We start from the raw sequence: 16,892 nt of genomic DNA on the forward strand, positions 1-16,892 counted from the left end.
ACACACACACACACACACACACACACACACACACACACACACACACACACACACACACACACACACACACACACACACACACACACACACTGCACTTTCTTCTATCCCTGCTGTAAAGTGAGGAGTTGGTTTGGCTGTAAGCCAAACTGTTATGGTTTCTCTAATGGCAGTGTTGTTTTACACCGCCTGGTACCGTTCCTGTAGTGTACTACACAGTCAGAAATCACTGGTTGCTATAATGGCAGTGTTGTTTTACATTGCCTGTTACTGTTCCTGTAGTGTACTACACAGTCAGAAATCACTGGACCACAGAGAGAGGTGGCACACAGACACTAACAAGGCATAGCTAATCAACTCAGAGAGAGATAGCACACATACACTAACAAGGCATAGCTAATCAACTCAAAGAGATAGCACACAGACACTAACAAGGCATAGCTAATCAACTCAGAGAGAGATAGCACACAGACACTAACAAGGCATAGCTAATCAACTCAGAGAGAGATAGCAAATAGACACAAACAAGGCATAGCTAATCAACTCAGAGAGAGATATCACACAGACACAGACAAGACATAGCTAATCAACTCAGAGAGAGATAGCGCACAGACACTAACAAGGCATAGCTAATCAACTCAGAGATAGCACACAGACAAAAACAAGACATAGCTAATCAACTCAGAGATAGCACACATACACTAACAAGGCATAGCTAATCAACTCAGAGATAGCACACACACACTAACAAGGCATAGCTAATCAACTCAGAGAGAGAGAGCGCACAGACACTAACAAGGCATAGCTAATCAACTCAGAGATAGCACACAGACACAAACAAGACATAGCTAATCAACTCAGAGGGAGATAGCACACAGACACAAACAAGGCATAGCTAATCAACTCAGAGATAGCACACATACACTAACAAGGCATAGCTAATCAACTCAGAGATAGCACACATACACTAACAAGGCATAGCTAATCAACTCAGAGAGAGAGAGCGCACAGACACTAACAAGGCATAGCTAATCAACTCAGAGATAGCACACAGACACAAACAAGACATAGCTAATCAACTCAGAGAGAGATAGCACACAGACAAAAACAATAAATTTTTTTTACAACAGCAGGTGTCACAAACCCAGACTAAATCAGTCATGTCTTATATAACTGTATGGTTAAGAGGTTTGAGAATAACTGTTTTGGTAGGTGACTGGTTAAATCCCCCGTAAACATCATCTCACCCAGTCCCACTGGGTCTGTTTACGAGAGCCTACGCTTACTATCACCTGCATGTAACAGCACCCCCGAGTGGCGTGGAGGTCTAAGGCACTGCATCTCGAGTACTAGAGATGTCAAAACAGACATCCTGGTTCAAATCCAGGCTGTATCGCAACCCGGTCGTGATTGGGAGTCCCACAGGGCGGCGCACTTGGCCCAGCGTCGTCCGGGTTTGGCCGGGGTAGGACGTCATGGTAAATAAGAACTTGTTCTTAACTGACTCGCCTGGTTAAAAAATGGCAAAACAAAAACAGCAGTATTTCTTATGACATTAGATGTCTGTGTTCGAAACACAACCTGACTACTTTCAGTCATTATAGGTGAATGAGGTCTTGTCTTCAAAGATAGATAGAAGTGACAAGTTCAACTATAGGGATTCCCATCCTTGTCTCTCTCCTGAAGGAGGGACGGGCCAGGGTCCTGGAGGAGGGACGGGCCAGGGTCCTGAAGGAGGGACGGGCCAGGGTCCTGAAGGAGGGACGGGTCAGGGTCCTGAAGGAGGGACGGGTCAGGGTCCTGAAGGAGGGACGGGTTAGGTACGGGTCAGAGGGACGGGTCAGGGTCCTGAAGGAGGGACGGGTCAGGGTCCTGAAGGAGGGACGGGCCAGGGTCCTGGAGGAGGGACGGGCCAGGGTCCTGAAGGAGGGACGGGCCAGGGTCCTAAAGGAGGGACGGGCCAGGGGATGATATAAAAGCAGCCCCAGCCCCAGTCCCAGCCCCAGTCCCAGTCCCAGAGTCCCAGTCCCAGCCCCAGTCCTAGCCTCAGCCCCAGTCCCAGTCCCAGTCCTAGCCCCAGTCCCAGTCCCAGTCCCAGCCCCAGATCCAGAGTCCCAGTCCCAGTCCCAGTCCCAGTCCCAGTCCCAGTCTCAGTCCCAGATCCAGAGTCCCAGTCCCAGTCCCAGTCCCAGCCCCAGATCCAGAGTCCCAGTCCCAGTCCCAGTCCTAGTCCCAGCCCCAGCCCCAGAGTCCCAGTCTCAGTCCCAGTCCCAGTCCCAGCCTCAGTCCCAGTCCCAGTCCCAGTCCTAGTCCCAGCCCCAGCCCCAGAGTCCCAGTCCCAGCCCCAGAGTCTCAGTCCCAGTCCCAGTCCCAGTCCCAGTCCCAGTCCTAGTCCCAGCCCCAGCCCCAGAGTCCCAGTCCCAGCCCCAGAGTCCCAGTCTCAGTCCCAGCCCCAGTCCCAGTCCCAGCCTCAGTCCCAGTCCCAGCCCCAGTCCCAGTCCTAGTCCCAGCCCCAGCCCCAGAGTCCCAGTCCCAGCCCCAGAGTCCCAGTCCCAGTCTCAGTCCCAGTCCCAGTCCCAGCCTCAGTCCCAGTCCCAGTCCCAGCCTCAGTCCCAGTCCCAGTCCCAGTCCCAGTCTCAGTCCCAGTCTGTCTCAGCCCCAGTCCCAGCCCCAGTCCCAGTCCCAGTCCCAGAGTCCCAGTCCCAGTCCCAGCCCCAGTCCCAGTCTCAGTCCCAGTCCCAGTCTCAGAGTCCCAGCCCCAGTCCCAGTCCCAGTCCCAGAGTCCCAGTCCCAGTCTCAGTCCCAGTCCCAGTCCCAGTCTCAGAGTCCCAGCCCCAGTCCCAGTCCCAGTCCCAGAGTCCCAGTCCCAGTCCCAGCCCCAGATCCAGTCTCAGCCCCAGTCCCAGCCCCAGTCTCAGTCCCAGTATGTCTCAGCCCCAGTCCCAGTCCCAGCCCCAGTCCCAGTCCCAGTCCCAGTCCCAGAGTCCCAGTCCCAGTCTCAGTCCCAGTCCCAGTCCCAGTCCCAGCCCCAGTCCCAGCCCCAGTCCCAGTCCCAGTCTCAGTCCCAGTCTGTCTCAGCCCCAGTCCCAGCCCCAGTCCCAGTCCCAGTCCCAGAGTCCCAGTCCCAGTCCCAGCCCCAGTCCCAGCCCCAGTCCCAGTCTCAGTCCCAGTCTCAGAGTCCCAGTCCCAGTCCCAGTCTCAGAGTCCCAGTCCCAGAGTCCCAGTCCCAGTCCCAGCCCCAGTCCTAGCCTCAGCCCCAGTCCCAGTCCCAGTCCTAGCCCCAGTCCCAGTCCCAGTCTCAGAGTCCCAGTCCCAGTCCCAGTCCCAGTCCCAGTCCCAGCCTCAGTCCCAGTCCCAGTCCCAGCCCCAGTCCCAGTCCTAGCCCCAGTCCCAGTCCCAGTCCCAGCCCCAGATCCAGAGTCCCAGTCCCAGTCCTAGTCCCAGTCCCAGTCCCAGTCCCAGTCTCAGTCCCAGATCCAGAGTCCCAGTCCCAGTCCCAGTCCCAGCCCCAGATCCAGAGTCCCAGTCCCAGTCCCAGTCCTAGTCCCAGCCCCAGCCCCAGAGTCCCAGTCCCAGCCCCAGAGTCCCAGTCCCAGTCCCAGTCCCAGTCCCAGTCCCAGTCCTAGTCCCAGCCCCAGCCCCAGAGTCCCAGTCCCAGCCCCAGAGTCCCAGTCTCAGTCCCAGCCCCAGTCCCAGTCCCAGTCCCAGCCTCAGTCCCAGTCCCAGCCCCAGTCCCAGTCCCAGTCCTAGTCCCAGCCCCAGCCCCAGAGTCCCAGTCCCAGCCCCAGAGTCCCAGTCCCAGTCTCAGTCCCAGTCCCAGTCCCAGCCTCAGTCCCAGTCCCAGTCCCAGCCTCAGTCCCAGTCCCAGTCCCAGTCCCAGTCTCAGTCCCAGTCTGTCTCAGCCCCAGTCCCAGCCCCAGTCCCAGTCCCAGAGTCCCAGTCCCAGCCCCAGTCCCAGTCTCAGTCCCAGTCCCAGTCTCAGAGTCCCAGCCCCAGTCCCAGTCCCAGTCCCAGAGTCCCAGTCCCAGTCCCAGTCCCAGTCTCAGTCCCAGTCTCAGTCCCAGTCCCAGTCCCAGCCTCAGTCCCAGTCCCAGTCCCAGTCTCAGTCCCAGTCCCAGCCCCAGTCTGTCTCAGCCCCAGTCCCAGCCCCAGTCCCAGTCCCAGTCCCAGAGTCCCAGTCCCAGTCTCAGTCCCAGTCCCAGTCCCAGTCCCAGCCCCAGTCCCAGCCCCAGTCCCAGTCCCAGTCTCAGTCCCAGTCTGTCTCAGCCCCAGTCCCAGCCCCAGTCCCAGTCCCAGTCCCAGAGTCCCAGTCCCAGTCCCAGCCCCAGTCCCAGCCCCAGTCCCAGTCCCAGTCCCAGTCTCAGAGTCCCAGTCCCAGAGTCCCAGTCCCAGTCCCAGCCCCAGTCCTAGCCTCAGCCCCAGTCCCAGTCCCAGTCCTAGCCCCAGTCCCAGTCCCAGTCTCAGAGTCCCAGTCCCAGTCCCAGTCCCAGCCCCAGTCCCAGCCCCAGTCCCAGATCCAGAGTCCCAGTCCCAGCCCCAGTCCCAGTCCCAGTCTCAGTCCCAGTCTGTCTCAGCCCCAGTCCCAGCCCCAGTCCCAGTCCCAGTCCCAGAGTCCCAGTCCCAGTCCCAGCCCCAGTCCCAGTCCCAGTCTCAGAGTCCCAGTCCCAGTCTGTCTCAGTCCCAGTCCCAGAGTCCCTGTCCCAGCCCCAGTCCCAGTCCCAGAGTCCCTGTCCCAGCCCCAGTCTCAGTCCCAGACCCAGTCCCAGTCCCAGTCCCAGAGTCCCAGTCCCAGTCCCAGAGTCCCAGCCCCAGTCCCAGTCCCAGTCCCAGTCCCAGTCCCAGCCCCAGTCCCAGTCTCAGCCCCAGTGACGTTATGAAACATGAAATAATGTTTGCATGTCAGTGTTGAAGAAGTCGTGCCTGAGGCTTGGAACATTTCCCCCTGCGTCATCCGGAACAGAAGAAAAGACCACCCCCCCTCCCCCGAATCACGACATGGCAACGTGCACGAGGCACAAGGCAGTTAGGGCCCACGTGCGCTCGGGTGGGCCGGGCCTGCGTGTCTCACGGGTCCCTTCTCCTTCCAATGCACAGCTTGACAAAGGCTGCCTGTGAGAGAGAAGGGTCGTTGTGTGGAACAATATGTTGTGAACCCGTAATATCCTGCAATTCAACACATTTTGTCCTGACTGACACCATGTTAGTATGATTTCTGAGTGACTTGGCCTCCGTTGTCTGTAATTCAGCCATGATTTCTACAGGTTTAGATAGCTGGCTAGATTCATTTACCAATCCTAAAAAAAAAATGTTAGCTGACATGAGCGAATTGAGAGACTGTCAGTGACTGACAATATCAAGAGAAAAACTGCTGATTCACAACCACATTTATAAAATGTCACCTTGTGTATTCTACTATTCTACCTAGCAACAGGGAGTTGAGACCCTGCCTGAGTTCCTAAAATGGTTCCGTGGACCTACAAAAGAAGGGGGGGCAGTTTCCCATCCCTGCCTTACATGGTGACTAGACCAGACACACATACATGTTGATTTTGTCCATCCACACCAGACGTGATCAGGGCAGGCAGGTTGAAATATCAAAAGCGAACTCTGAACCAACTAAGCATTAACGATGATGGCACATTTTTAGCTAGCTAGCTAGCTTGTTGTTACTAGCTCATTTGTCCTGGGATATAAACACTGGGTTGTTAATTGACCTGAAATGCACAAGGTCCTCTACTCCGACCATTAATCCACAGTTAAAAGGGGAAACTGAGTTTCTAGTAATCTCTCCTTCCTTCAGGCTTCTTCTTCTGTGGACTTTATATGGCGCTTGGCAACCAACTTTAAGGTGCGTTACCACCACCAACTGGACTGGAGTGTGAACCTCAGTTCACCTTTCAATCACCCACGTCTGTAATATGCTCCTAACAACCAATGAGGAGACGGGAGAAGTGGGACTTCACAAATGGTCGACGGGTGCGGTGAGGTCAGCATGGAGGTCACCCTCCATCCTGCCTGGGTGAACCAAATGAAAGCCTCTTGCTGTTCCCTTCTCCTTCCCGGGTTAGTGTGTTGTAGGGCTGCACATGTGGCTCGTCTTCCCAGAAAGAGAGAGAGAAGGAGAGAGTGAGGGAGGGAGAGTGAGATGGGGGAAAGGAGAGATGAGATGAGGAGAGACCAGGAGAAGAGAGGAGGATTGGAGCAGAGCTCTGTATCCTCATAGACCCACTGATGGAGCCTGATGGGGCCTGAGTCATGCTGTTCTGCTGCTCATCAGGGCTGAGAGAGAGGGGAGATTAGTATTTAGCTCAATAAGAGGGGAGAGGAGTGAAGTGTTTTAGGCTGGGTTTCTGTACAGCACTTTGAGATATCAGCTGATGTACGAAGGGCTATATAAATACATTTGATTTGAAGTGTATATCGACTGATGATTATTCTGAGATGAACTGATGAGAAGGAAAACACAGGGAGTAACATCATTGTGGCTCTGGTGTTAAGAGAGCTTTGGATAATTATTTAACAGGAATACAAAAAAATGGGCTAAAAACATATGGTCTTTTCTTTGGAGAAGCATCAGGGAAAGAGAGACCGAGAGATTGAGATTGAGAGAGAGAGAGACAGAGAGAGAGAGAGAGAGAGAGAGGGGGAGAGAGACACACAGAGAGAGAGAGAGAGAGAGAGAGAGAGAGAGGGAGACAGAGAGAGACAGAGAGAGGGGGAGAGAGAGAGAGAGGGAGAGAGAGAGAGACAGAGAGACAGAGAGAGGGGGAGAGAGAGAGCGAGAGAGAGAGAGACAGAGAGACAGAGAGAGAGACAGAGAGCCAGAGACAGAGAGAGAGACAGAGAGAGAGACAGAGAGAGAGAGAGAGAGAGAGAGAGAGACACAGAGAGAGAGAGAGAGACAGAGACAGAGACAGACAGAGAGAGAGAGACAGAGAGAGAGACAGAGAGAGAGACAGAGAGAGAGAGACAGAGAGAGAGACAGAGAGAGAGAGAGAGAGAGAGAGACAGAGAGAGAGAGAGAGACAGAGAGAGAGACAGAGAGAGAGAGAGAGACAGAGAGCCAGAGACAGAGAGAGAGACAGAGACAGAGAGAGACAGAGAGAGAGACAGAGAGAGAGAGAGAGAGAGAGAGAGAGAGACACAGAGAGAGAGAGAGAGACAGAGACAGAGACAGACAGAGAGAGAGAGACAGAGAGAGAGACAGAGAGAGAGACAGAGAGAGAGAGAGACAGAGAGAGAGACAGAGAGAGAGAGAGAGAGAGAGACAGAGAGAGAGAGAGAGACAGAGAGAGAGACAGAGAGAGAGAGAGAGAGACAGAGAGAGACAGAGAGAGACAGAGAGAGAGACAGAGAGAGAGACAGAGAGAGAGACAGAGAGAGAGACAAAGAGAGAGACAGAGGTTGAGTTGAACTGGGAGAGAAGAGGAAATTTCTGTCTACGTCATCTTGGATGCACTGACTCACTCTCCCTCCTGAGGGAGCTGGTTTCCTCCATCACACATAAGAAACATCCAAACTAACTGGCTTTCATCCATCACACGTAAGAAACATCCAAACTAGCTGGCTTTCACTCCTCAGTCTCCCAGGAGAAACAGAGAAACAGAGAAACATTAAAACTAGAACATGGCCAATTAGAACACTTCCCCCTGTAGAATAGAAGTTTCTTTCTCTCTCCCCCTTCTCTCTCTCTCTCTTCCTACCCCCCTCTCTCTGTCTCCGTCTCCCTCTTCTCCCTCTCCCTCCCTTCTGCTTCTCCCTCCCTCCCTCCCTCCTTCCTTCCTTCCTTCCTTCCTTCCTTCCCTCCCCCCTCTCCCTCTCCCTCCCTCCTTGAACCTCTCCCTCCCTTCTCCCCCCCCTCCCTCCCTCCCTCCCTCCCATTAAGTGAGAGAATACATGGTGTTATTTCTCCCAACACAGAGAGCAGGTGTGTTTCTTACCACAGAGTTGCTGACCACATCCTTGTTGATGTGTGCTGGAGAGGGAACATGTGGAAGAGGTGTCCCTCCTCTACTGGTCACGTGCTTCTCTGAGGGAGATCTAGACCATCCTGCGAAGCTGTCTGGAGACAGACAGAACATACTGACCATCAGGAACACACACTGACCATCAGGAACACACTGACCATCAGGAACACACTGACCATCAGGAACACACACTGACCACCAGGAACATACTGACCATCAGGAACACACTGACCATCAGGAACACACTGACCATCAGGAACACACTGACCATCAGGAACACACTGACCATCAGGAACACATACTGACCACCAGGAACACATACTGACCATCAGGAACACACTGACCACCAGGAACACACTGACCATCAGGAACACATACTAACCATCAGGAACACATACTAACCATCAGGAACACACAGACCACCAGGAACACACAGACCATCAGGAACACATACTGACCATCAGGTACAAATACTGACCATCAGGAACACATACTGACCATCAGGAACACACTGACCATCAGGAACACACTGACCACCAGGAACACACTGACCATCAGGAACACACTGACCACCAGGAACACACTGACCATCAGGAACACACAATGACCATCAGGAACACACACTGACCATCAGGAACACACTGACCATCAGGAACATACTGACCATCAGGAACATACTGACCATCAGGAAAACATACTGTCCATCAGGAACACACTGACCATCAGGTACAAATACTGACCATCAGGAACACATACTGACCATCAGGAAAACATACTGTCCATCAGGAACACACTGACCATCAGGTACAAATACTGACCATCAGGAACACATACTGACCATCAGGAAAACATACTGTCCATCAGGAACACACTGACCATCAGGTACAAATACTGACCATCAGGAACACATACTGACCATCAGGTACAAATACTGACCATCAGGAACACATACTGCCCATCAGGAACACATACTGTCCATCAGGAACACAATGACCATCAGGAACACACTGACCATCAGGTACAAATACTGACCATCAGGAACACATACTGACCATCAGGAACACATACTGACCATCAGGAACACACTGACCATCAGGTACAAATACTGACCATCAGGAACACATACTGACCATCAGGTACAAATACTGACCATCAGGAACACATACTGCCCATCAGGAACACATACTGTCCATCAGGAACACAATGACCATCAGGAACACACTGACCATCAGGTACAAATACTGACCATCAGGAACACATACTGACCATCAGGAACACATACTGACCATCAGGAACACACTGACCATCAGGAACACACTGACCATCAGGAATACACTGACCATCAGGAACACACTGACCATCAGGAACACACTGACCATCAGGAACACACTGACCATCAGGAACACATACTGTCCATCAGGAAGACACTGACCATCAGGAACACACTGACCATCAGGAACACACTGACCATCAGGAACACACTGACCATCAGGAACATACTGACCATCAGGAACACACTGACCATCAGGAACACACTGACCATCAGGAACACACTGACCATCAGGAAGACATACTGACCATCAGGAACACATACTGTCCATCAGGAACACACACTGACCATCAGGAACACACTGACCATCAGGAACACATACTGACCATCAGGAACACACACTGACCATCAGGAACACACTGACCATCAGGAACACACTGACCATCAGGAACACACTGACCATCAGGAACACACTGACCATCAGGAACACACTGACCATCAGGAACACACTGACCATCAGGAACATACCGGTTACAGAGAGACTCTAATAGTAAACTGACCTGATGGTGCGTTGGGAACATGGTTGGGATCCAGGCTCATCTGCTTCTTGAACTGGTTGTGGTTGTGGTTGTGAGTCTGACTGGAGATGTTGCTGTTACTCTGGCTGGACTGTTTGTGGATGGGACTCTGACTCCGGTCCTGGCTGTCTGAGCGACCCAGGGTGACATGCTGCGCGGCCTGGGATAGGAGAGGAGAACAATACTAATCTCTTAGGAAACACAAATGGATCTCCTGCTGTATCTAACCCCTCTGATAGGTTGGAGAGGATCTCCAGCTGTATCTAACCCCTCTGATAGGTTGGAGAGGATCTCCTGCTGTATCCAACCCCTCTGATAGGTTGGAGAGGATCTCCTGCTGTATCCAACCCCTCTGATAGGTTGGAGAGGATCTCCTGCTGTATCTAACCCCTCTGATAGGTTGGAGAGGATCTCCTGCTGTATCCAACCCCTCTGATAGGTTGGAGAGGATCTCCAGCTGTGTCCAACCCCTCTGATAGGTTGGAGAGGATCTCCAGCTGTATCTAACCCCTCTGATAGGTTGGAGAAGATCTCCAGCTGTATCCAACCCCTCTGATAGGTTGGAGAGGATCTCCAGCTGTATCCAACCCCTCTGATAGGTTGGAGAGGATCTCCACCTGTATCCAACCCCTCTGATAGGTTGGAGAGGATCTCCACCTGTATCCAACCCCTCTGATAGGTTGGAGAGGATCTCCTGCTGTATCCAACCCCTCTGATAGGTTGGAGAGGATCTCCTGCTGTGTCCAACCCCTCTGATAGGTTGGAGAGGATCTCCAGCTGTATCTAACCCCTCTGATAGGTTGGAGAGGATCTCCAGCTGTATCCAACCGCTCTGATAGGTTGGAGAGGATCTCCTGCTGTATCCAACCCCTCTGATAGGAGCAGAGACCAGCAGCAGTGCATCGCCCAATCAGCAGTTCAGGGGGTTAAGTTCCTTGCGCCACAGCACGTGGAGACACTCCCCCAGACAGGAGAGGGTAGCTGCTGACGTACCTGGCTGACATTGTGTTGCAGCATGTGGAGACACTCCCCCAGACAGGAGAGGGTAGCTGCTGACGTACCTGGCTGACATTGTGTTGCAGCATGTGGAGACACTCCCCCAGACAGGAGAGGGTAGCTGCTGACGTACCTGGCTGACATTGTGTTGCAGCATGTGGAGACACTTCCCCCAGACAGGAGAGGGTAGCTGCTGACGTACCTGGCTGACATTGTGTTGCAGCATGTGGAGACACTCCCCCAGACAGGAGAGGGTAGCTGCTGACGTACCTGGCTGACATTGTGTTGCAGCATGTGGAGACACTCCCCCCAGACAGGAGAGGGTAGCTGCTGACGTACCTGGCTGACATTGTGTTGCAGCATGTGGAGACACTCCCCCAGACAGGAGAGGGTAGCTGCTGACGTACCTGGCTGACATTGTGTTGCAGCATGTGGAGACACTCCCCAGACAGGAGAGGGTAGCTGCTGACGTACCTGGCTGACATTGTGTTGCAGCATGTGGAGACACTTCCCCCAGACAGGAGAGGGTAGCTGCTGACGTACCTGGCTGACATTGTGTTGCAGCATGTGGAGACACTCCCCAGACAGGAGAGGGTAGCTGCTGACGTACCTGGCTGACATTGTGTTGCAGCATGTGGAGACACTCCCCCAGACAGGAGAGGGTAGCTGCTGACGTACCTGGCTGACATTGTGTTGCAGCATGTGGAGACACTCCCCCAGACAGGAGAGGGTAGCTGCTGACGTACCTGGCTGACATTGTGTTGCAGCATGTGAGACACTCCCCCAGACAGGAGAGGGTAGCTGCTGACGTACCTGGCTGACATTGTGTTGCAGCATGTGGAGACACTCCCCCAGACAGGAGAGGGTAGCTGCTGACGTACCTGGCTGACATTGTGTTGCAGCATGTGGAGACACTCCCCAGACAGGAGAGGGTAGCTGCTGACGTACCTGGCTGACATTGTGTTGCAGCATGTGGAGAAACTCCCCCAGACAGGAGAGGGTAGCTGCTGACGTACCTGGCTGACATTGTGTTGCAGCATGTGGAGACACTCCCCCAGACAGGAGAGGGTAGCTGCTGACGTACCTGGCTGACATTGTGTTGCAGCATGTGGAGACACTCCCCAGACAGGAGAGGGTAGCTGCTGACGTACCTGGCTGATATTGTGTTGCAGCATGTGGAGACACTCCCCCAGACAGGAGAGGGTAGCTGCTGACGTACCTGGCTGACATTGTGTTGCAGCATGTGGAGACACTCCCCAGACAGGAGAGGGTAGCTGCTGACGTACCTGGCTGACATTGTGTTGCAGCATGTGGAGACACTCCCCCAGACAGGAGAGGGTAGCTGCTGACGTACCTGGCTGACATTGTGTTGCAGCATGTGGAGACACTCCCCAGACAGGAGAGGGTAGCTGCTGACGTACCTGGCTGACATTGTGTTGCAGCATGTGGAGACACTCCCCCAGACAGGAGAGGGTAGCTGCTGACGTACCTGGCTGACATTGTGTTGCAGCATGTGGAGACACTCCCCCCAGACAGGAGAGGGTAGCTGCTGACGTACCTGGCTGACATTGTGTTGCAGCACGTGGAGACACTCCCCCAGACAGGAGAGGGTAGCTGCTGACGTACCTGGCTGACATTGTGTTGCAGCATGTGGAGACACTCCCCCCAGACAGGAGAGGGTAGCTGCTGACGTACCTGGCTGACATTGTGTTGCAGCATGTGGAGACACTCCCCCAGACAGGAGAGGGTAGCTGCTGACGTGGCCTTGAGGAGGAGAAGGTCCTGGTCTAAGGAGGACAGAGGACCACGGGAGGGCAGGGACTCTATAGAGTTAACCAGGTTCTTCTGTTGGCCCTCTGCCTGGGTCATCACCTAGAGGGAGGGAGGAGAGAGGTTAAACAATACACACACACACACACACACACACACACACACACACACACACACACACACACACACACACACACACACACACACACACACACACACACACACACACACACACACACACACACACTCCAGGACACCTACACCACCCCGATGTTACAGGAAGGCCATAAAGATCATCAAGGACAACAACCACCCGAGCCACTGCCTGTTCACCCCGCTATCATCCAGAAGGCGAGGTCAGTACAGGTGCATCAAAGCTGGGACCGAGAGACTGAAAAACAGCTTCTATCTTAAGGCCATCAGACTGTTAAACAGCCACCACTAACATTGAGTGGCTGCTGCCAACACACTGACTCAACTCCAGCCACTTTAATAATGGGAATTGATGGGAAATGATGTAAAATATATCACTAGCCACTTTAAACAATGCTACCTAATATAATGTTTTCATACCCTACATTATTCATCTCATATGTATACGTATATACTGTACTCTATATCATCTACTGCATCTTTATGTAATACATGTATCACTAGCCACTTTAACTATGCCACTTTGTTTACATACTCATCTCATATGTATATACTGTACTCGATACCATCTACTGCATCCTTATGTAATACATGTATCACTAGCCACTTTAACTATGCCACTTTGTTTACATACTCATCTCATATGTATCTACTGTACTCGATACCATCTACTGCATCTTGCCTATGCTGCTCTGTACCATCACTCATTCATATATCTTTATGTACATATTCTTTATCCCCTTACACTGTGTATAAGACAGTAGTTGTGGAATTGTTAGTTAGATTACTTGTTGGTTATTACTGCACTGTCGGAACTAGAAGCACAAGCATTTCGCTACACTCGCATTAACATCTGCTAACCATGTGTATGTGACAAATAAAATTTGATTTGATTTAGACACAGACACAGACAAACACACACACACACACACACACACACACACACACACACACACACACACACACACACACACACACACACACACACACACACACACAACAAGCAAGCAAGCGCTGGTCGCCTCGAGCTGTGTAAGTCCAACTCCAACATTGACTGGTACGGCCCAGCCATCCAAGGAGTTTGTAACTGCTGGGTGAATCTGTACGGCCCAGCCATCCAAGGAGCAGGTAACTGCTGGGTGAATCTGTACGGCCCGGCCATCCAAGGAGCAGGTAACTGCTGGGTGAATCTGTACGGCCCGGCCATCCAAGGAGCAGGTAACTGCTGGGTGAATCTGTACGGCCCAGCCATCCAAGGAGCAGGTAACTGCTGGGTGAATCTGTACGGCCCGGCCATCCAAGGAGCAGGTAACTGCTGGGTGAATCTGTACGGCCCAGCCATCCAAGGAGCAGGTAACTGCTGGGTGAATCTGTACGGCCCAGCCATCCAAGGAGCAGGTAACTGCTGGGGGAATCTGTACGGCCCGGCCATCCAAGGAGCAGGTAACTGCTGGGTGAATCTGTACGGCCCGGCCATCCAAGGAGCAGGTAACTGCTGGGTGAATCTGTACGGCCCAGCCATCCAAGGAGCAGGTAACTGCTGGGTGAATCTGTACGGCCCGGCCATCCAAGGAGCAGGTAACTGCTGGGTGAATCTGTACGGCCCAGCCATCCAAGGAGCAGGTAACTGCTGGGTGAATCTGTACGGCCCGGCCATCCAAGGAGCAGGTAACTACTGGGTGAATCTGTACGGCCCAGCCATCCAAGGAGCAGGTAACTGCTGGGTGAAACTGTACGGCCCGGCCATCCAAGGAGCAGGTAACTGCTGGGTGAATCTGTACGGCCCGGCCATCCAAGGAGCAGGTAACTGCTGGGTGAATCTGTACGGCCCAGCCATCCAAGGAGCAGGTAACTGCTGGGTGAATCTGTACGGCCCAGCCATCCAAGGAGCAGGTAACTGCTGGGTGAATCTGTACGGCCCGGCCATCCAAGGAGCAGGTAACTACTGGGTGAATCTGTACGGCCCAGCCATCCAAGGAGCAGGTAACTACTGGGTGAATCTGTACGGCCCAGCCATCCAAGGAGCAGGTAACTGCTGGGTGAATCTGTACGGCCCAGCCATCCAAGGAGCAGGTAACTGCTGGGTGAATCTGTACGGCCCAGTCATCCAAGGAGCAGGTAACTACTGGGGGAATCTGTACGGCCCGGCCATCCAAGGAGCAGGTAACTGCTGGATGAATCTCGATGTAGGAACAGCTGAGGTGTTCTACAAATTGACAGATGCATGTTGGGACGACATGCCAAAGCAAGATATGTGACTGTAGCTCGTCAACGCATGAGAGGAGAATTGTGGGGGTGGTTAAAGTATTCTATATGTAGGTATTGTAGGGGCACAGCCAGTGATGTAGGTTCTGTAGGGGCACAGCCAGTGATGTAGGTTCTGTAGGGGCACAGCCAGTGATGTAGGTACTGTAGGGGCACAGCCAGTGATGTAGGTACTGTAGGGGCACAGCCAGTGATGTAGGTACTGTAGGGACACAGCATAGTGATGTTGGTACTGTAGGGGCACAGCCAGTGATGTAGGTACTGTAGGGGCACAGCCAGTGATGTTGGTACTGTAGGGGCACAGCCAGTGATGTTGGTACTGTAGGGGCACAGCCAGTGATGTAGGTACTGTAGGGGCACAGCCAGTGATGTAGGTTCTGTAGGGGCACAGCCAGTGATGTCGGCAGGCGGTGGGTGTCTGAGAGTCATGACAATTCTCAGCCACCTACCCTGTCTGGTTCAGTCTGTCTCTCAGCCACCTACCCTGTCTGGTTCAGTCTGCCTCTCAGCCACCTACTCTGTCTGGTTCAGTCTGTCTCTCAGCCACCTACCCTGTCTGGTTCAGTCTGTCTCTCAGCCACCTACCCTGTCTGGTTCAGTCTGTCTCTCAGCCACCTACCCTGTCTGGTTCAGTCTGTCTCTCAGCCACCTACCCTGTCTGGTTCAGTCTGTCTCTCAGCCACCTACTCTGTCTGGTTCAGTCTGTCTCTCAGCCACCTACCCTGATCCATATGCTACCTGTCTGGTTCAGTCTGTCTCTCAGCCTCCTACCCTGTCTGGTTCAGTCTGTCTCTCAGCCACCTACCCTGTCTGGTTCAGTCTGTCTCTCAGCCACCTACCCTGTCTGGTTCAGTCTGTCTCTCAGCCACCTACCCTGTCTGGTTCAGTCTGTCTCTCAGCCTCCTACCCTGTCTGGTTCAGTCTGTCTCTCAGCCACCTACCCTGTCTGGTTCAGTCTGTCTCTCAGCCACCTACTCTGTCTGGTTCAGTCTGTCTCTAAGCCACCTACCCTGTCTGGTTCAGTCTGTCTCTCAGCCACCTACCCTGTCTGGTTCAGTCTGTCTCTCAGCCTCCTACCCTGTCTGGTTCAGTCTGTCTCTCAGCCTCCTACCCTGTCTGGTTCAGTCTGTCTCTCAGCCACCTACCCTGATCCGTATGCTATCTGTCTGGTTCAGTCTGTCTCTCAGCCTCCTACCCTGTCTGGTTCAGTCTGTCTCTAAGCCACCAACCCTGTCTGGTTCAGTCTGTCTCTCAGCCTCCTACCCTGTCTGGTTCAGTCTGTCTCTCAGCCACCTACCCTGAGCCGTATGCTACCTGTCTGGTTCAGTCTGTCTCTCAGCCACCTACCCTGTCTGGTTCAGTCTGTCTCTCAGCCACCTACCCTGATCCGTATGCTATCTGTCTGGTTCAGTCTGTCTCTCAGCCTCCTACCCTGTCTGGTTCAGTCTGTCTCTAAGCCACCAACCCTGTCTGGTTCAGTCTGTCTCTCAGCCTCTTACCCTGTCTGGTTCAGTCTGTCTCTCAGCCACCAACCCTGTCTGGTTCAGTCTGTCTCTCAGCCACCTACCCTGTCTGGTTCAGTCTGTCAGTCAGCCACCTACCCTGTCTGGTTCAGTCTGTCTCTCAGCCACCTACTCTGTCTGGTTCAGTCTGTCTCTCAGCCTCCTACCCTGTCTGGTTCAGTCTGTCTCTAAGCCACCTACCCTGTCTGGTTCAGTCTGCCTCTCAGCCACCTACCCTGTCTGGTTCAGTCCGCCTCTCAGCCACCTACCCTGTCTGGTTCAGTCTGCCTCTCAGCCACCTACCCTGTCTGGTTCAGTCTGCCTCTCAGCCACCTACCCTGTCTGGTTCAGTCTGTCTCTCAGCCTTCTACCCTGTCTGGTTCAGTCTGTCTCT

General features: G+C 53.4%; 1 protein-coding gene across 1 annotated transcript in view; it reads right to left on the reverse strand.

Moving 5' to 3' along the window:
• Positions 1 to 16,892, reverse strand: part of LOC135521006 (oxysterol-binding protein-related protein 10-like) — a 146,852-nt gene that overhangs the window by 75,638 nt on the left and 54,322 nt on the right. The window contains exons 5-7 of the mRNA XM_064946913.1: positions 12,504 to 12,680; positions 9,795 to 9,972; positions 7,938 to 8,059 (exon numbers count right to left, since the gene is read on the reverse strand). Coding sequence (XP_064802985.1) covers positions 7,938 to 8,059; positions 9,795 to 9,972; positions 12,504 to 12,680 — 477 coding nt within the window. The remainder of the gene's footprint in view (positions 1 to 7,937; positions 8,060 to 9,794; positions 9,973 to 12,503; positions 12,681 to 16,892) is intronic.

The sequence above is a fragment of the Oncorhynchus masou genome, chromosome 29, assembly GCF_036934945.1.
Source record: "Oncorhynchus masou masou isolate Uvic2021 chromosome 29, UVic_Omas_1.1, whole genome shotgun sequence".
NCBI lineage: Eukaryota > Metazoa > Chordata > Actinopteri > Salmoniformes > Salmonidae > Oncorhynchus > Oncorhynchus masou.